This window comes from Pelodiscus sinensis, chromosome 13, assembly GCF_049634645.1.
Source record: "Pelodiscus sinensis isolate JC-2024 chromosome 13, ASM4963464v1, whole genome shotgun sequence".
NCBI classification, from domain to species: domain Eukaryota; kingdom Metazoa; phylum Chordata; order Testudines; family Trionychidae; genus Pelodiscus; species Pelodiscus sinensis.
Genome location: NC_134723.1, coordinates 33,756,837 through 33,777,777, shown reverse-complemented (window position 1 = coordinate 33,777,777; position 20,941 = coordinate 33,756,837). Strand labels below are relative to the sequence as shown.

The 20,941-nt window shown below is 44.6% G+C and overlaps 2 protein-coding genes across 3 annotated transcripts in view; one reads left to right on the top strand and one right to left on the bottom strand.

Annotated features, from left to right (window-relative positions):
- The window catches only part of CUL4B (cullin 4B), a 44,163-nt gene extending 43,796 nt beyond the window's left edge, over nt 1-367 (bottom strand). The window contains exon 1 of one of the 2 annotated variants that reach the window (XM_025180874.2): nt 232-367. In XM_025180874.2, coding sequence (XP_025036659.2) covers nt 232-250 — 19 coding nt within the window. In that variant the 5' untranslated portion in view covers nt 251-367. The remainder of the gene's footprint in view (nt 1-231) is intronic. The other variant, XM_025180876.2, reaches the window with a different exon arrangement.
- A 4,549-nt stretch (nt 368-4,916) lies between these two features.
- Nucleotides 4,917-20,081, top strand: MCTS1 (MCTS1 re-initiation and release factor). Its single transcript, XM_075940986.1, has 6 exons — nt 4,917-5,119; nt 8,011-8,163; nt 8,917-9,014; nt 9,854-9,987; nt 16,296-16,363; nt 19,863-20,081. Exons 1-6 carry the CDS (start codon nt 5,109-5,111, stop codon nt 19,942-19,944), a joined length of 546 nt encoding a protein of 181 aa, XP_075797101.1. The 5' UTR covers nt 4,917-5,108; the 3' UTR covers nt 19,945-20,081.
- Nucleotides 20,082-20,941: the final 860 nt, after the last annotated feature.

Genomic DNA, 20,941 nt, shown 5'->3' with positions numbered 1-20,941 from the left:
CTAGCAGTTTGCATACTCAATGGGTTTGATCCTGTTTTCACTGAAGTCTATTAGAAATCTACCATTGGCTTCTATAGGAGCAGGATTGGAGCTCATCTGTATGTTTTCCTTTTTCTATCAGCTGTATAAAGAACAAAAGCATTTATGTCTAGTCTGACCCAATAAAATATTGATGGATACTTAAATTAATCTATTGTAACTTATTTAATCTATGATCTTTGTGCTAATTACCATGGTGGTGACTGTACATCCAGTTATCAGAACCATCACCAGATACGCTATAATTTGGTCCTAATCAAATATATAAAACATAACTGTCTTCACCAGAACCCATTCCCCCTTCCAGCAGCTGGGATCTTCATAGGAGGCCACTGTTGTTCCACTCCACCTCGACCTTCAGAAATGGCTCTTTAACTTTCCTTACCTTTGGTGCCAGGATCTCCTCCAGTGACACACTCCCTAACCAGTGTCAGTGTTCAGTCTTCAAGAAACGGATCTTTTTCCACCCTGCAATACATGGGGCCTTATTTGGAATTCAGAGGGGAGAGAAGGATAGCTTTTGTTCTGTTAATTTTTAAGACTATTTTGTAGTTTCAAAATACTCTGTGTTGAATAATGTTAATAATTACTTCTCCTTTCTTTTTGATGGACTATTTTTTGAGTGTGGGGAATAACACCCAGGAAAGTAGTGTTAAGGCTGCAAGTAACAAACAAGCAATGCTTCTGAAAGCATAATGAAGGCTTTGTTGTGCAATAGCTAGTAAAATTTTTATAGTGGTACATAAGACAACATTTCAATTCATGTATCAGGATGTAGTCAGATGTTAGTAATTAACAAGGAAAAATAATGTGGAACCATTACAGTGCAGTAGGTTTGTGATCAATTTAGGATGTATTTATCTGCTAATTTTACAAAATTACATAAAAATGTAAAATAGAAGCCTTCCTTTTTGAGAACTTAAGGTCTCTGTCCAATGTATCTTACTGTGAAATCTCAACCCTAGCATCAGAGAAATATAAGAATTGTCATACCTGATCAGACCGGTATTCCTACCCATCCGGTATCCAGTTTCTGATAGCTGTCATTGCCAGATGCTTCACAGGAAAGTGTAAAGAAAGATTGAAGAGTTATGGAATAACCTGCTCACAGGGAAAGACTTTTCCTAATACCTCTCATGCAGAAGTTGGCTTATGTTCTGAAGCATGATGATTTATATTGTAAATCATATAATGGATATCAATAGAGGGCCTATTGCTAAAATTGGTTTGATAATTACTGATTTGGGTTTGAGCATGGGTTCATTAGCATCTAGAGCAGAGATTTCCCACCAGGGAAGTGCTGTTCTCCATTCTGTATGCAAATAAAGATGTCTGTCTGTCCTCTCCTGTCTTCCATGCTGTTGTATAGGGGTGTTTACTTAATCCTATCACCCTTGTCTAGAGGGTTTAGGTGTGTCTTCCTCTGTCTTTGTCTTTGGTTCAAGCAGAGGGCTGGAGTGAGGTGGGTGTCCTCCATGAGCACCACACCCTGGTTCCCCAAGAACACAGAGCTTGTAGGTAACAGAAGTCTACTGTCAGGACAGCACTTATGCAAGTGTGCAGGGCAATAAATCATATTTTGCTGTGTAGGACTGGGAGTCTGAGAAATGTGGATGACATAAATAGTGGTTGACTTTGCTGAAATGGTCTTTCTAAACTGGCGGGGCAATTGGCACATGTATTCCCATTATAGCGCCACCCCGCCTGCCACAGACTACATCAATCGGAAGGGTACTTCTTCATGAAGCTTCAGGCACCTGTGGATCACTGTAGGCATTTCACAGATATAAATATGGGGTGGTTGGAGAAGTGCACGATGCATGCGTTTTCAGGAACAGTGGCTGTACAGAAAGCCTCAGGCTGACTTTCTTTCCATAACAGAAAATTAGTGGAGGAAGTGGAAATGATCCTAGGTAACCCCAACTTACCCCTTACAGACCTGGCTCATAAAGCCTTACAAGGGGCACTTCAACAGTAGTAAGAAGCGGTTCAGCAACAGGCTAAGCTGATGCCACATTGCTGAATGTGCCTGTGGGAGACTGAAAGGGAAATGGAGGTGTCTCAGTGGACTTTTTGGAGGATCATATCCCCAAGATGGTGGCTGCATGCTGTTGCTCATATAATTTGTATGAGAGTTAGGGTGAAGTGTTTGCCTGTGGGTGGAACAGTGAGAGACAGCACCCAGATGCACAGTTTGAACAGCCAGACAATCATGCTGTCGGAGGAGCCCGTAAGATGGCTTATCAATATCAGGGAGGCTTTGAGGAACTACTTTGACAATAAGGGGCGCTGACATTTCTGTGTGTTGGGGTTGTATCCCTGCTTCATTCCACTGCTTATCCTGAAGAAGGCATTCCCATGAAACCCAGGGATTTTACAGGCTTCAGCCGGGGCCAGAGCAATTTCATAGAGGGATAAGGGATCTTTCGTAAAAGGCTTTATTTTCCGCAAGATCAGTGTCTAGACTGGCGCTTTTTTCTGGCAAAGCTCTGTGCCGAAAAAAAAGCGGCAGCCATTTTTATGCTAATGAAGCAGGGGAGATTTAAATTCCTGCTTCATTAGCAATTGCAATACGTCTAATTTACATCTCTTTTACGAAAAAGGGATGTAGTCTAGACGTAGCCAACCCGTCATGCTGTCAACTTCGACCTGGTCCTGAACCTAGGTTGGTATGCACTTTATTTGTGGGGAAGCGGTTGGTACCAAGATGTTTCTTAGCCAGGCATTCTGTTACAACTTCTCTGGAATGTGTTTGCAGCCTGTGCCTGGTACCTTTTGGCATTCTTTATGCTTGACCTGGCTTATATTATTTTTCTTTAGCCAAGCCTCTTTCCTGCCTCCGGTTTCACTGAGCCAAAGTCTTGTTCACTAGATTTCAGGCCTGCTGTTTTTATGTTACAGGCCTTTAACTTACTACAGGCCTAAGTGACTTGGCTATGATTGTCTATTAAGTCATCAAGAGAGCCAGGAACTTAACTGAAATTTCCTTCATGCCTACTTGGTACCAACTACAAGGCCACCCTCCCAAGTCTCCTCTTGTACGTGTGTTGATGGAGCCCTTTTTGCAGGAAAAGTTGGCCTTCTCCAATAACTTTTTTTCTCAAACCAATCTGCATGATATCTGACTCTGGTCTATTTTAGTGTGTGTGTTTTAAATTTTCCCAGTTTGAAGTGAATCAGATTGTTTTACAGATTTCTCACTTGAAAATAATTCAGACTTGTTATTTTGGAATTTCTCAAGAACTGCTTCTCTGAGAAACCACACCAAGGGTTAGTCTTCAATGAAAGTGAGTTCCTTTTGAATCTCCCCCCCCCCCCCCGCCCCCTGCCCCATAGTAGTCAGAAAACTCTTAGTTGCAATTCATTCAGCTTCATCCTCATGAAGCTATGGGAGAGAGAAGGCATAATTTGCTGTCATGTGCAGCAGGTAGTAGAATGTTCCCTAAGGAAACATGGATTTCAGTACAAGCATGGAGGACTTGGGTATTTGTCTTATGGTATAGATATTGACACTACCAACCTGTTTGCCACATAGTAGGATTTAGAGCAGGGATGGGCAAATTCCAGCCTGCAGGTTTAGTTCCTGGTGGGCCCCAACCTCCATATTTACCTGTGCTTCGACAGGTATCCACGGATTACTGTCCACAGACAATGAGAGCACCAGGAAGCACTGTCCCAGTCTGCCTCTCCCCCAGCCGCCTTTCAGTTGACTGAAATAGGCAATCTGTGGCCCACCCCTGATTTTGGTGCCATGGCCTCATTTCCCCTCCACTGTACCCTCCCCCCCAAATTTGTCCTTTCTCTCCTTTGCCATCTGAGGGTACGTCCAGACTACATGCCTCCGTCGACGGAGGCATGTAGATTAGCCAGATCAGCAGAGGGAAATGAAGCCGCGATTAAAATAATCGCGGCTTCATTTAAATTTAAATGGCTGCCCCGCTCTGCCGATCAGCTGTTTGTCGGCAGATCGGGGCAGTCTGGACGTTCCCGTCGCCAGAAAACCCTTTTGTCGACCGCCCCGTTATGCCTCATCCCACGAGGCATAACGGGGCGGTCGACAAAAGGGTTTTCTGGCGACAGGGGAACGTCCAGACTGCCCCGATCTGCCGACAAACAGCTGATCGGCAGAGCGGGGCAGCCATTTAAATTTAAATGAAGCCGCGATTATTTTAATCGCGGCTTCATTTCCCTCTGCCGATCTGGCTAATCTACATGCTTCCGTCGATGGAGGCATGTAGTCTGGACGTACCCTAAGTTAGAAGATAGCATTGGGGCATGTTGACTTCTTAAACGTGCTTTTCAGTCTCTAAGTGGCAGAGCCTGAGTCCACGCACTTCAGGAAGTAACTCCTTCGCAGCGGGGAGGAATAGCTGACTGGTGTGAGCATGGGCCTGCTAAAACCACAGTTGCGAGCACAAACCTTAAGGGGGCTATTTAGGGAATCGGGGGCAAACTCTGCCAGGGATGGTTCTCGGTCCTGCAGTGAGGGCAGGGGACTGGTCCCTTCCAGCGCTATGAGACGGCTAGGTATAGCTCCATAGACCAGCACTGTAACCAGGGTTCCCCACAGCCAGCCCGAGGAAAGGTGCGGGCTTGCCAGACAGAGGGAGCGGGGCTTGCAGGGGTTGCGACGCGCACGCGCGTGTCGCGAGGGGCTGTGTCCCGCCTCGGCGCGCGGAGAGCCAGGGGGACGCTCGGGCTCTGTGCCCGGCTGAGCGAAGGCGGGACGGGCCCCGCGCGGGAATCGGAGATTTGCGTCACGGGGCGGCAGACCTGCCGGCGAGGGGGTGCCGCGCGTTGGCCGCCGGGAGTTGTAGTGCGCGCCCCAACCCCCCTCCGGCCGCTCGTCACGCGCCTTTTTTTTTTTTTTTTTTTTTTTTTTTTTGCGATGGTGCCGTGCGACAATGCCGTAAAGTAGGCCAGCTTCCGGCTGAGGCGGACGGAAGGTCCGGAGCCGCGTGTGAAGAACCTAGGGAGCCCGTGGATGCCAGTTCCGCCTCCAGCCCCTCCGTCCGCGCGGCCCCCAGGGACCCGCCCGCCGCCTGCGGCCGGCACCCAGCGCCCCCAAGATGTTCAAAAAGTAGGTGAGGGGGGCGTGTTCCCCGGCGGGCGGGGATGGGCGGGGGGCGCCCCTCGTGGGGCCGGGCCCTGCCCTCCTTGGCGGCGCTGAGCCCTGCGGATTCCGGGGCGGGGCGCCGGGTTCATCACCTGTTCATTGCGGCCGGGCTCGAGTTCCTGAGCCCTGCGAGGGGCGGGTCCGCTCGCCTCTCCTCACCGCAGGGCCTCCCCGCCCCTGCGCCCCCCGCCCCCTCGGTGCGTGTGAGAGAGCAGAACCGCCCTCGCAACCCTGTGCCGTGAGCTGCAACCGCAAGCAGGGGGCTGGGTAGTGTGTGTGTGTTCACTGCCGTAGGGAATAACACGCACACGGATAGTTGACAATTTCATTCAGTGCTGTAGGCTTGATGTTCTCTTCATAATGCTGTAGTTTGTGCATTTCTGATCTTCACACAATGAATGTTGCCTAACAATTAGGCCATGAAGACTTCTGATAGGTTCAATTATACCTAAACATAGTACTTAGGTAATGCTTGGGTCTAGATAATACATAGTCCAGCCGTGCATAGAGGATACTGGACTTCATTAGATCTCGTGAAGTTCTTTCCAGTCCTACAATTCTGTGATTCTCTGAAAGTGTAATTGTCCAGTAACTGATACAAATAAGAAGTGTCTTAAACACTGATACAATGCAATCTTTAGCACTCTTCTTCATTAATTTTTCTTGAGATTGTTAGGCCTGTCAAAAGCAAGTGTTCATGTCTAGGTTTTTTACTGCTATTATTTAGCTAGTAGATTACAGAGGATATGTCTTTGCTGTAGGCTGGATAAATGGGCAGCAATTGATCTAGTGAGGGCTGATTTATTGTGTCTAATGTAGTTATACTAGAGGATTTACCTGGGTTCTTGTGGGGACTCAGGGCAGAGGTTGGGGAGTGCAGGAATCAGGGCAGGAGATTGGGAGGTGTTTGTGTGTGTGTTTGGGGGGGGGGAGGAGAGCTCAGGGCAGGGGGTCGGGAGTGCAGGAATCAAGGCAGAAGATTGGGAGGTGTGTGGGGGAGCCCAGGACACCGGGTTTGGGGTAGGCGGGCTCAGGTTAGGGGGTTTGGGATGTGAGAGTGAGGGCAGGGGGTGAGAGTTGTCGGGGGATACATGGTTGGGTTTGGATACGTGGTGGGGCTTAGGGCAGGGGTGGATGCAGGAATCAGAGCAGCAAGTAAGGGATCAGAGCGGGGTACTGGGGCCACCCATAGAGGTGAAGGTGGTTCTGGTAGGAGCAGTGTTCCCTCTTAAGATTTTCCACCATGAGCAGAGTGAATTTTGGCTTGTGCATCAATATTGAGGTCAGGTGCGCTGTTTTGGATGTGTGCCGCTATGGCACCCAATTTATTAACACACATGTTCCCAGCTGCCAAAGCAGAACCTCCCTCCCCTCCCCCGGCCATGCTGCAGGTCCCATTCCCGGCCAGTGGAGCAGATGCACCCCCAGCATCATGTGACAGGTCCTCTTCCTGGCTCCAGCTCCTCCACCACATGGCAGCCCCAGCCGCTGGAGCAGGCCTCCTTTCCCCTGCCACGTGGCTGCGGCAGGTCCTGGCCACCTGCTCCAGTTGCTCCCTCACCTCACCATCTCAGTAGGCCTGCTGGGGCAGTTGCTTGCCATGTGAGTGCTGCTGTGCGGCTCTCCAAAGGAGGTTGGTGGAGGAAGAATTTTTTGTGCGTGGCCATGCAGGCATGTACCTTAGTGGGAACTATGGTCAGAGGAAGATGCAGTGGGCCTCGGTGCCTTCTGGGTGACAGATCCTGGCCCTGGTGTGTCTCTTGTGGGGGTTCCCAGCCTCCTGTTGTCCCTCCAATCAGCCCTCTCTCATTCCATGTTATGGAAAACAATCCCATTCCAGGTACATGCCATTTTCCTGGAACTACCAAATCCTGACCTTGCTTTAAAGTAGGAGAAGAAGCAGGTGCATACCAAATTTGGTGGCCTTAGCTCTTACCGTTTAGGAGTTCTTGAACAAACGGATTCGCAGAAGGGATGGATGGACTCACGAACAGATAGATGCACAAATCTCTAAATATATATACGGGCAGTCCCCGACTTACGCGGATCTGATTTACGTCGGATCCGCAGTTATGAACGGGGCTTTTCTTGCTCCGGAGGACACGGACTGCGGGACCTCGCGGTCCCGCCGCCCGTGTACTCCGGGGCGAGAAAAGCTGCTCCGCGTCTCCCTGGTCTGCAGACCAGAAAGACGCGGAGCAAAGCTGCGGAGGGGCTTGGGCAGCGGAGCAGCCCAGGCGCGCCTGGGATGCCCCCCTGCCGGCTTCCCCCGAGGCGCGCCTGGGCTGCTCCGCTGCCCGAGCCCCTCCGCGGCTTTGCAAAGCAAGGATAACCCAGAAAAACATAACTTGTAATATTGAAACCAACTGGGACAAATTAAGGCCCCAATTATGCAAGTTGTTCAAGGGGAGCAGAATCAAGCCCTAAAAACTGAAAGTTTGTGAAAAGACCCCCATTGACTTTAATGGAGCAGGATCCAGCCTTTGGGGAAACCCTTATGTTTAAGATTGAGTTCAATGGGACTGTCCAAAACTATAAAATTGGGCTTTACTTGCTATGAAAGCAAATAGTTTGCATCTAAACGCTATTTAAGTGCCACCTAAATGTTGCAAATTATGTTGTATTACATATATCAGATTATGTATTTCCTTTAAGAAATGAGTTGCAGATTCAAAGTTAGAAATGTTTTTATGAGTGGCACAGGTGGGCATTCCATTGTAAAATTTTATGAAAAATGTACAACTGAAATACTGCCAGACATTTGATACCTAAATTACATGTCCCTTTAACATTTAAAAAATAGTCATCATATTGGGAGATTGCAGACACTGAAGTCTTGTTTTGTGACTTGGCAGGTTCGATGAAAAGGAGAATGTATCTAACTGCATCCAGCTGAAGACATCAGTTATTAAAGGTATTAAGAACCAACTGATAGATCAGTTTCCTGGTATTGAACCATGGCTAAATCAAATTATGCCAAAGAAAGATCCTGTCAAAATAGTAAGATGGTAAGTTTCTCTTCTTGTAACCTCCACTTCCAAATTGCCTTGATGTTTACCTATTGCATACTTTTCTGTGTCCCAGTAAAATTGAGTCTATTTTGAGAAATGCTTTTTCTCTTGAATATCATAGAAGTAAGTTTATGTAGGAGTTTATAAATTATGACTAGTTCAAAAGTAACCATGTTCGTTATGCTTTAGGAAAGCTATGTAAGAACTCATCTGAATAACTGATCCATCACCTGGCACATATCTGGCATTACTGGAAATAATTATTTCTGAGATTGTTATTACACACACACAAACATAAATGTAGAAGTCTTCAAATCTAATTTGCTTAAGCTTGGGTAAGTTGGGTTGGAAAGTTGTATTATGAGGAGGAGGAAACTTGGGGAATATTTTTCTCTATTTGGCTTTCCAACTCTGAGTTAACTGATTCCGTTTTTTTACACAGTTCACAATATACTATACCTGTACTGAACTTCATTGTCAAATGTTAAAATTAGAAAAACAGAGAAAGCAAATCCATAGTGATTGAAGGACTGTGCCTCTTTTTTTATATTGGTGGTGGTGGTGGGGGAGGATGGGAATACTGAGGAAATTGGTATGTGATCTTAGTAAAGAAACTTGTGACTGAAATGTTACTGCTGGAATGCCCCATTTCTGCATTAAATGTTGAGATGCAGGAGAAACTGAGTAGTATGAAGTGACATGCTCAGATGCACTACCCAAAAATATTAATTAACTCTTTTTATCTTCCAGTCATGAACATATAGAAATCCTCACAGTAAATGGAGAGTTATTGTTCTTCAGGCAAAGAGAAGGGACATTTTACCCAACTCTAAGGTTACTTCACAAATGTAAGTCTCTTGGGAGCGGGGCATAATGAGTGGAATTCAAATAGGCTTTAATTACTATATAAAACAGATGCAAGTGGTAAATTTTATCAGCCATAGATAAAAGGAAGATAGACCCAGTCAGTGAGCTGCAAAGTCACTGAGTTCTTTCTGCTGCAAATAAGGGATTGTTCCCTAACAGCATTTTTGTGATGCTTTGTGTAGTATTGTTGTTAAATAGTCTAAGCGTTCCCCAGTTTCTCTGGGAGATTTTCCCCTGGTATTTATTCTGAATTGTTGTTTTATCCTATTACTGCATGTTATGACCCCTGGTTCTACCCAATATTTATTTTGATTATTTTAAAAAATAATTATAGGTGGCTATCATGTCAGCATCCTTTTTATATGTATTTAGCAACTCTACCCCTCATGCCCATTCTGCAAAACATATCTTTGATCGAACTATCCCTTTGAATTGTTTGTTTTTGTTACTCTTCTCTGAGTTCCTATTTGTTTACATTATTCTGATTCTTAAGGAGAACATTTGCAAAAGCTCCTAAATCCAATGGAAAATCAATGGAATTGGGCTACTAAGTGACTTAGGTATTTTTGAAACAGCTTTTTTGGTCCAGTAGTGATGAGATCTGTGGAGCCAGTGTTGCCAAACAGCACAGCCTCCAGATAAATGACAGGATAATGGTAAATCGCCTACCATAATAAACTAAATTCATGATATGTGTAATCTGTCTTGTCTTTTTTAATTTGATTTAGAACATGCAGGTGTATTACAGAGTCAGTGGTATGGATTATTGATGTTTTCATCGCTTCTATAGTGTGGTAATTCTTTTTTCCCCCCCTCCTAGATCCATTTATTCTACCACATCAGCAGGTTGATAAAGGAGCCATTAAATTTGTACTCAGTGGAGCAAACATAATGTGTCCTGGCCTTACCTCTCCTGGAGCGAAACTTTACCCTGCTGCTGTTGATACAGTTGTTGTATCCTTCTTGGTCAATTACATTCACACGGGCCACAAGATGAGTGAATTGTCTATCACTGTATTTTACAAGTTAATCATAGTTTGTTATGAATTATCCTGGCTTTTCAAGGGCCCTTCTTGTCATAGCCTGATAAGAGACAGAGACATTCAGATCCTTTGCAGAGTGAAGATTTTCTGAAGTTCTTAGTAAGTATACACCAAAACCAACATAACAAAAGAGTACAGTTTTGTCTGTAGTTCTTTTAAGTGCTTATTTGAGGGTCGGGATGCTGTTCTGTTAATCTAAACATAATTATTTTAATGCACAACTTGGTCCTATCATCAAATCATCCAAACGAGCATAAAAGGAAATTTGGGAGGAGAGAGAATTCATCATACAAAATAGGGATGTAAGTGACTAAACGACTTGTCGATTATCCGATAAGCAAAAGCTTATTGGATAGTTGATACACTAGTCGCTTCCCCCCCCCTTGTTGCCTCTATAACAAAGGTAGCAAGGGGGAAAAGAGGAAGGGGTGCTTGGGAGAGCCGGCTTAAAAGCTGGTTCTCTCCCAGCTCCAGCTCTGTGAGAGGGGGCAGGGGCACAGCCGCATTTCTATCTTTGAAATGTACAAGAGCCCCCACTGGGGCCCTCATGCATTTCAAAGATAGAAGTGCCGCATGGAGCCCGGAGTCAGCGGGGAGTCCTTGCTGGCCCCGTGCTCCGTGCCGTGCTTCCTCTTTGAAATGCACAAGAGCCCCCCGTTGGGCTCATTTGAGTTCTTTTAGAACCCTTGGATGAATGCCATCCGGTCCCGGAGACTTGTTAACATTAAGTTTTTCTATTTGTTCTAAAACCTCCTCTAATGACACTTCAATCCGGGACAGTTCCTCAGATTCATCACCCATAAAGGACGGTGCAGATTTGGGAATCTCCCCAACGTCCTCAGCCGCGAAGACTGAAGCAAAGAAATCGTTTAGTTTATCCGCAATGGCTTTATCATCCTTGATTTCTCCTTTTATATCTCGATCGTCTAGGGCAGTGTTTCCCAGTTGGTGCTCCGGGGAACCCTGGGGTTCCGCGAAGTGAAACTAGGGGTTCCGTGAGGAGCCGGCAATCCCCCACCCCCTCTGAAAGAGAGAGAGCTGGCTAGCTAGCACAGGCATGGACAGCGAGTTGTATGGGCTCGTGGTGCCCATGCTGCACCAATATTTGGAACTGGAGTGGGCCCCGGTCCCCCCTGCGCATCCTCCCACCCCGGCCCTAGAGCATCTCTCCTCCATCCCCATCCCTGTCCCGTCCTGTCTCGTCCCTGCTGTGCGCAACCTTCACTGAGCTTCCCCTTGCTGGGTGCTGCTGCCCTGCATGGCATGCTCAAACCTGTAGGCGGGGAGACACCCAGGCGTGACGTAACGTCACGGCCTGGGATTTTAAAACTGCTGGGCACTGCGTTGCGCCGTATGGCTGAGTTGCGGGTTCGGAGTCCAGGGACAGAGCGCGGAGTCCAGCCCCACAAAGTGGAAGGCAGAAGGTAGGGGAAGCACTGGGAAAGGAAGGAGCTTGAGCAGAGGGGAAGGAGAGAAGGGGAAGAGGGGAAGGCACCAAAAGGACAGGGTAGAGGAGAGACAAATGCCAGGGGGCCAAGTGCAGACAATGAGGAAAAAGGCAGGAGGGGAGGTGTCAGTGGGAGGGGGACAGGGTGGTGCTGGGAGGGGAGAGGGTAAGGGCATTGGAGGCTAGAGGGGGGAGGGGGAGGTGCTGGGAGAAGGCTTGAAAGAAGGGGTGGGCATGAGGAAGGCCAGGATGGAGCAAGTCGTGTGAGGGCACAGGGGCATGATGGGAACGGGGGCAGAGGGTGGTGGGGTGGGCATCAGGGAAAAAGGGCAAAGGAGGTAGGGGCAGTAAGGGAAGGGGGAGGCACCAGGAGGGTGCAGGGGTAAGGGAAGGTGCAGGTGCCAGGGGATTCTGGGGGTGAAACAGAAGGGCAGACACCGGCAGGGGAGGGACCAGCACCAGAGGAGAGACGCAGGGCAGGTTTGTAGAGGGAGGTGTTAGAAGAGGGGATGAGGAGGGGTAGCTCAGATGATCAGAGTGGGGCTACTGGAGGAGTGGGCACAGGGAGAAGAGAAGGGCTGGTGGAAGGGGGCAGGTTGCAGGAGGGATAAGGGCAGTGGGAAGGGCAAGAGTCAGGACAGCAGAGGAGGGTGAGGAGTTGGGAGGCAGCAGGCACCAGGGGAACTGATGGAAGAAGGGGAGGAGATATGGCATCAGAGAGAAAAGATAAAGGTTTAAAAATATTTATTAATAACTTGGGTGCCACAGTGGCACATCCAAACAAGCCACATGAACTCAGTACTGGTGCACAACACAAAATTCATTTTGCTCATGCAAGGAAACTCTTAGGCTATGTCTACACTGGCGGTTTCTTGCGCAAGAGTTCTTGTGCAAGAACACGTCCACACTGCCATGTGCGAGCTGTGCTTTTGCACAAGAGCATCTATGGCAGTGTGGACGCTCTCTTGCCTGAGAGAGTGCTGAAGGCCATTTTAGCCATAGGGCTTTCTTGCGGAAGAAATTCATGTTGCCTGTCTACACAGGCAATCTCCATAATTTAAGAGGCCAATCTCCTAGAACTGGAAGGGACCTTGAAAGGTCATCGAGTCCAGTCCCCTGCCTTCACAGCAGGACCAAGTACCATCCCTGACAAATTTTTGCCCCAAATGTCTAAATGGCCTCTGCAAGGATTGAACTCACAACCCTGGGTTTAGCAGGCCAATGCTCAAACCACTGATTGCTTAGCACCCCAACCGTCCACATGAGTCCAACACTTCCGAGCCTGGATCCCTTTCCCCAAGCCAACATCCCCTTCTCCTGCATCCAGATTCCCTCTTAGAGCTTGTACTTCTCATCCCTTCCCACACCCAAATCCCTCATTCCCACCCCACACCTCCTGTCTCAACCTAGTGAGAGTGTATAAGGGCTGGGGATAGCAAGTGATGGAGAGGAGGGGAACAGAGTGGATGAGGCCTCAAGGAAGGAGAGCTGGACGGGTCTTAGGGGAAGCAGACTGTGAGGGACTCCAAAAAGATCTCACCAAACTGAGTGATTGGGCAACAAAATGGCAAATGAAATTTAATGTGGATAAGTGTAAAGTAATGCACATTGGAAAAAATAACCCCAACTATACGTACAGTATGATGGGGGCTAATTTGGCTATGACAAATCAGGAAAGATCTTGGAGTTATTGTGGATAGTTCTCTGAAAACTTCCACACAGAGTGCAGCGGTGGTCAAAAAGGCAAATAGGATGCTAGGAATTATTAGGAAAGGGATAGAAAATAAGACCCAGAATATCTTAATGCCCCTGTATAAAACTATGGTACGCCCACATCTTGAATACTGTGTACAGATGTGGTCTCCTCACCTCAAAAAAGATAGTTTGGCCTTGGAAAGGGTTCAGAAAAGGGCAACTAAAATGATTAGGGGTTTGGAACGGGTCCCATATGAAGAGAGGTTAAAGCGACTGGGACTTTTCAGTTTAGAAGAGAGGAGACTGAGGGGGGATATGATAGAGGTATATAAAATCATGAGTGGTGTGGAGAGGGCGGATAAAGAAAAGTTATTTATTAGTTCCCATAATAGAAGAACTAGAGGACACCAAATGAAATCAATGGGTAGCAGGTTTAGAACTAATAAAAGAAAGTTCTTCACACAGCGTGTAGTCAACCTGTGGCACTCCTTGCCAGAGGAGGCTGTGAAGGCTATGCTCTTTAACAGAGTTAAAGAGAATCTAGATAATTTCATGGAGGTTAGGTCTATAAAAGGCTATTAGCCGGGGATGGAAGTGGTGTCCTTGGCCTCTGTTTGTCAGAAGCTGAAGAAGGATGGCAGGAGACAAATCGCTGATCATTGTCTTCAGTCTACCCTCTCTGGGGCACCTGGTGGTGGCCACTGTTGGCAGACAGGTTACTGGGCTATATGGACCTTTGGTCTGACCCAGTATGGCCGTTATGTTCTTATGGCGCTCTTGTATTTCAAAGTGGAAGCACCTGCATGGAGCCTGGTGTCAGTGGGACTCCCCGCTGGCCCCAGGCTGCACATGGCATTTCAATCTTTGAAATGCACAAGGGCTTTTGCTGGGGCTTTTGTGCGGTGTTCCGCCTTTGAAATGTACTAGTCTTTATTGACTAATCGAATAGCCGATGGAAATTCCAGTGACTATTTGATTAGTTAGTTGATTGAAACTTAACATTCCTAATACAAAAGCAAATATAAAGAAATGAGTTGAGAGTGTTGCTCAACTGTATATTGATGAAGTAGTGGTCCCACTGATGTCAGAGACTCTTGTGATTGAGTGCAGCTAATCTTTTACTCTGTGCTTGTGATGGACTCTGGTCTTGCTTCTCCACTTACTGAGAATGGAATTTGTAGATTCAACTTGGCTGAACTCAAATGCCCCTGTTGTGCTGCTGCTGTTAGCATGTGTCATTGTTCATTTTAGTAATGAAAGAAAGGACATCTGACTTCTCTGCTGGTATCTGAGTTACCCAGATATTTTGTTATCCCCTGCCTTCAGCAAGGGAGAAGTCTCTGGTAGTTCCGTGACACTGTGAGCCCATCAGCCACTCATGTATTCTCCTCTGATCTTATTTCAGCCCTTCCTTTGCCTGCCAGTTAACAATGGGTGCATCCTACTTCACAAATCCCTTTGTGATATCCAGCCCCTGAGACTGGCTGTTCACATAATTTAAATCCTCTGCAGCATTCCAAAGTTTACTAGTTTTACTTTAAACCGCCATTCCTGTAAATGACACAGTATTCATGAGCACTTCAACCACCTTCTGTTTTATTCTAAGAGAGACTGATAATTTAACTAGAAACAATAGAGTATGGTGGAAACAAGTGCTTATGATGCAAAACAAAATCTGAAACAAATCTCATTATACTTTCAATAGTTACCTTGCCTATTCAATTCCCCCAGCTCGAAATTCTGTCTGTTTTGCAGTGCACAATTGTGGTTCCTCGGTAGCCAGGATCCAAATTTTTCTTGAAACCGTCCCAGTCAGTAAATGGAACCAGTGTGTTTTTTCCCAACACTGTTATTCTAAAAACAAGCTTTTGTTTCAACTCACAGCCAGCATAAAGCTCTGTTGTAATGTTCTTTTTTCACCTTTAGGTTTCTTTACCTCTGATAGACTTTGAATATGAAACCATGTATTGCATAATGCTAAACAATTGAGCCTTGCATTGTCCCACTGGCCAAACTTGGCAGGTTGATGATTCCCCTTTGCCTAAATGGACCATTAAGACATCTTAGTGATTAATCTTTACTTTTTTTCTTGAAGCCCATAAAGCATACTTTTAATATAGATTACGTTATTCCTTATATTATTATCTGTATGTACATCTCACAATTACTATGAATCTTCATAAGTTATGGGCTTCCTGTAGATATTTTACATATTATTATTTATGGATAAATACCTTGCAAATTGCGATCAGCATAATGAGTTTGTCTGGTCCAAGGGGGGAATTATTTGCAAAGAACAGGGGGTCCTTTGATTTGGAGTTTCTATATCACAACTTTATTGTTGTCTTAATATTGTTTTAGTTCTGTCATTGGTGTTACATTCCTCAGGATTTTGGTTCCTGGTATTTAAAGAAACATCCCAGATGCACCACTTTAATCAATGTGTCATTCTTTTAAGAAGGGTAAGGACGTCATCTTTCTTTAATAGACACAGAGGAAGTAGTTAGTCCTGTATTGCTATCAGTTTAACGTTACATGTTGTTTTTTTAATATCACTGCTGTTTAAAGACAATACAAATTGGTTGTGTGTGTCTTTGCATGTTGACTCAGCAGTTTAATGCACTTTTTTTCTGTTGAGTGAATCTAGAGCACTAGTTTAATTTTCTGACCCATGTTATTGTGTTAGACACTGCCACAATACAATCTTGTACATACAGTTGCTTTTAAGAACTAGTCTCTTGAGAACAGTAAAAGAATAACTGTTAATCTATTAGCTGTAGGGGATAGTCAAGTTAGTCTGTACAGGATAAACTTAAAAAACAGCAAATGGTCTGGTAGCACTTTATAGACTAACAAAACATATAGATGGCATCATGAGCTTTCATGGGCACAGTCCACTTCTTCGTCCGGGCTGTGCCCACGAAAGATCATGTTTTGTTAGTCTATAAAGTGCTGTTACTCTAGTAACTATGATATTTCTGAAAAGGTGTTTCCTAATGTTCTGCTTTTATTTTTCTGAAATGTTTTTTTTTTTTTAAAACAAGCACACACTGGTATTCCTTAGCGGTATGTTTTAGGCAATAATGGCAGAAGGAAAACAACATGCACTGTGTGTTGGAGTCATGAAGATGTCAGCTGAGGACATGTGAGTCTCATTTTTAAAATTGATCTATATCACAAGGGGTAGGTTAATTCTTAATTACATTTAGAAGACAATGACTTAAGTCAGGGTTTCTCATTGTGGCTAGACTCAACTCATTCAGCCATGTTTCCTGCTAAGAAGCACAGAGAACAGTCTATTTTGATTCCTTCCCCCCTGCCTCACCCCCCCCCCCCTCAGCAGAAATGCAAACCATTATTTTATTTTGTGTGTGAGGTAATGGGAAGATAGCTCTAGTTCTCAAATATGGAGAGTGTCAGCTTGTTTTATTTTCATAAAGACCTAAAAAAAGAAGCATCTGTATACAAGTATGTGCTAACATATGGGACTTGATGTCCTGAGAGAGTTGTAGTTTGAAGTCTAGGAGGCTTGAGTCCATCACAGTGATGAGGAAAGCTTTTCATGCTCTGAAGATTAGAAGTCTTACTGATACTTTCTAGCTCTTGATGTTTTCTTCATCTTGTTCTCTCTAGTTGATCTAGTCATATCTCTCTAGTTGATCTCCCATGCATAAAATTCCTACTGCTGAGGTTAGGTAGCTTAGCTAAGTAAGAGGCCTATTGGTGGGAGAGAAGCAAAGTGGAAAAAATACTAGAGAAGGAGGAGGCAGAGAAGAGAATGGTTAACAGGATGTTTCTTTAGTTGCAAAAGGAAGGGTGGGGGTCTGTCTTCTAACTATTATTAATGTGTTATTTCAGATAGGAATGTAAGCAACTAGTCGAGTGATTACTCAACTACTTGCTTTCTGCCTGCCCTTGCTGCCTCGAAACAGGAGCTGGCTCCTCCCCAGCACTGCCTCTGTAGTATGGGAGAAAGGGGGAGAAAGGGGAGGCAGAGCCACAGTGGTCCCAGAGTCAGTGGGACCTAGGAGCTCCTCCTGCTGTGTCTCTGCATTTTAAATGTAATAAGAGCCTGGCAGTCCTGGAGCCAGCACGAACAGGGACTGTTGAGTCCCAGCTCGCACCAGCTCCGGGGGCTACCCCTGCTATGGTGGCTCTGCGGTTTAAATGTAGTAGGAGCTGGGCTGCCTGTGCACCCAGCTCCACCTACATTTCAACTGCAGAGCCACAGCTGGGGTAGCTCCTGGACCCAGTATGAGTCAGGTCAGAGAGCTTCCACTTATCGACTAATTGTCTAGCCAATACAAATTGTATCGACTGCACGATTAGCCAGTTATCCGCTTCTTAACATCCTTAATTTCAGAAACACCTAACTAACTTAGGCAATGTCTATATTTAAAATGTGACCGTGCTACAGCTGCACTATTCACTCAGAGTAGACACTACAGTGATAGAGGGATTCTCCCATTGCTGTGGGAGGTAGTGCCTAGGTTAATGCAAAATACTGTTTCATAATCTTCTACTTTTTAATGTACTCTTTGAGATCACCCAGCACTTTGATTGTAGCTGCAGAAAATAATGACAGAAGGTTGATAAAGTAACCAACCAAATTACTGCTTACAGTTGGGTTAGTCATTAGCTTAATGAGGTATGTGCTGCTGTTTAAAAAAATGAAAAATAAAGATCCCCAGAGGTATCTAACATTTCTTCTAGTTCTTAAACCTAGAGGTTGTGTCTACACTGGCACCCTTTTCCGTAAAAGGGATGCTAATGAGACACTTCGGAATTGCAAATTCCGTGGGGGATTTAAATATCCCCGCGGCATTTGCATGAACATGGCTGCCGCTTTTTTCCGGCTTGGGGTTTTGCCGGAGAAAAGCGCCAGTCTAGACGGGATCTTGAGGAAAATAAGCCCTTTTCCGGAAGATCCCTTATTCCTACTTTCAAAGGATCTTCCGGAAAAGGGCTTATTTTGCGCAAGATCCCGTCTAGACTGGCGCTTTTCTCCGGCAAAACCCCGAGCCGGAAAAAAGCGGCAGCCATGTTCATATTTAAATCCCCCGCGGAATTTGCAATTCCGAAGTGTCTCATTAGCATCCCTTTTACGGAAAAGGGTGCCAGTGTAGACACAGCCAGAATGAATTGGAAGTTTGAAGAAAGTGAAGCAGTTTTATCAAGTAATAGAAGGGTTGATTGAATAATTGAGGGTTTTATCAAAAGGGTGCAATTACAAATTGACAGAATGACAACTGGGCGAATTCTGCTGCTTGAATTACTTTTGTCACTTTAGCAGGCATTAGATAATTTGAATTGAAGGATTCCAATGTATAGAAACAGCCTATGCTGTTAATTACCACAAATAAGTGGAAGCACAAATGTGGCTTAGAATTTAAAATACGCCTAAAACATATCTGAGTGGCTTGGTAATGGTACATTGCATGGTCATTAAGATGACTGAAGTTCAGTTCTATAATGTCCCTAGCACTCTGATATGGAAGGGCCATGTTGATCAAAGACCCTAAATTAAAATTTAAATCTAGGCCATTAAAAATGAAGTGTTAAATCAGTAGATAACTGGTATCCAGAGGGATAGAGCTGATCATAGATAATTAGTACCTCTTGCTGCTTCATTAAGACTATAAGAACAATGAATTTGGAGGCGACTGTGCAACCTGCCTTCCCAGCAGGAAGCCATGGAAGTTTACTTGGGAGCAGAATAAGCAGGCATATAGCTATGGGTGAGGCTTACCAGTTAACGATTCACATCCCTAAATGGATGAGGCTTACCGGTTATGATTAACTGATGGTGGCTGGTGCAATTATAGGCAAGGGGCTGTGTGAGCCTCATGAGGTCTACTGCAGACGGGGGTGCACTCCAGCCAGTCCAGAGCAGCCCCTGTCTGCAGCAGGGTTTATTTTGGCATGGATTCTCGAGTCCATCTCTGTTTAATTGCTTAAACGTAAGTTTAATTGGTTAACTAATTAAACGGGATTTTACATCCCTAATATAGATGATGTATTGGCTTCCGCTCAACCCATCTAATGACAAAAGTAATGTTCTAATTATATTTCATTTCAGTCTAACAGTTTCTATTGCTGTTTCTTAGAGGGATGTCAAATGGTTAACTGGTAAGCATGAGGCTTAGTATGCTTACCAGTGAACTGCGGTGGTGAGACATACTGGGAGGTGTAAACCTGGACATGAAAGGATGAGTGGTGGGGTGGCAGCAGGCCCCAAGTTAAAATGGTTAACCATTTTTGTGCTATAGTTAACCTGGTTAACCGTTTTAACATCTCTAGCCTTTTTCTGTTAGATGGTGTTTGTTTTTCTAGTTTCATATCACTTAATTATCAGATATTTCTGATTGCGATGTAAGGTGCAGCTGACCAGTAAAGTTTGATTCCTCCAAGAATTATGTATTTGGAACGTCATTATTTTGTAAATATGCTCTTCAAAAACTAAGGTATAAAGTCAAAATCAGCTTACATAGAGGCTTTGACACAGCTTTCAAATATATTTTACCTTGAGTTATCAAACATGACTACAAACTAATGCAGATGAGCCCAAAGAGTTGGGCTGAATTGTAGGTATATGGTAATGAACCATTATATCTATCTTTTACATTTAATTTTTCCTTCCACAGTGAGAAAGTAAACAAAGGGATTGGCATTGAAAATATCCATTATTTAAATGATGGCCTGTGGCATATGAAGACATATAAGTGAAGCAAAAGAAACAGTGTGACTCCAAAGGAACGCACTTAGAGTAAATGGACTGCTTTGTAATTCCTTTTGTTTTTAATGTGACTGAATGTACAAATTTTGTTCCGTGGCTATGCTAAATAAATCAAGTGAATACTGAAGTCCTGTTAGCAGCAATAGTTTGAGACTTTATTACAGTTCTTAAGTTTTTATCTTAAACCCATATTTTGGAACGCTTGAAGATTATATCTGATGAAAAAGTCATATGTGAACAGTGAGTAGAACATTTCCTGCAAAGAAAAGAGAAATCTAACAGATGTAAAATTTTGTGCTGTCTCATAGCACAATTTAAATTAGATTTAAGATATATTTAATACTTTTGTATATATAAAATTTCTGAAATGTCAGTGCATTTACTTCTGGTAACAGGAAGTCTAGAAAGATGATATAGTTTCTGATTTTTAAACATTCAGACTGGATGTTTCTATGTTCCATATACTTTGTCAAATTCTAATTTAACTTATTGTCCAACAGTAATGGTATGAATGTTTTACTCAGGTGAGTTGTCATTTTTAAAGATGCAGCTAGTTTATAGGATTTATGGACTATGAAATAAACACTGAATTGTGAGACACGTGACATTACCAAGATACACAGGATATCGTGTTCAAATGATCAGTTACTTTAAGATATTTGAGATCAGTTTTTCAATGCATTGGAAATCTGTAGTAGTAAAAGGGAAATGTCTACAATGGTAAGTGCAGACAGGCTCTTGTCTCATGCTCCTTGTTCAATTTGTTTTCCTGTTTTTGAGAGCTGTAGAACGGTCCAACACAGCCGTGGCACCAAAACACAATGATGAAAATCATGTAGCCAGAAACTAATATCTCTGGGCCAAACTTTAAAAGGAATACCAACTTGGCCTCCATTTGTGCACTCATTCACCTGTGCACGTGCTGTTGTTATTAATAAATGGGGATTGCATGCACAAGATGCATCCTGTATTTAAGTGATTGTGCAT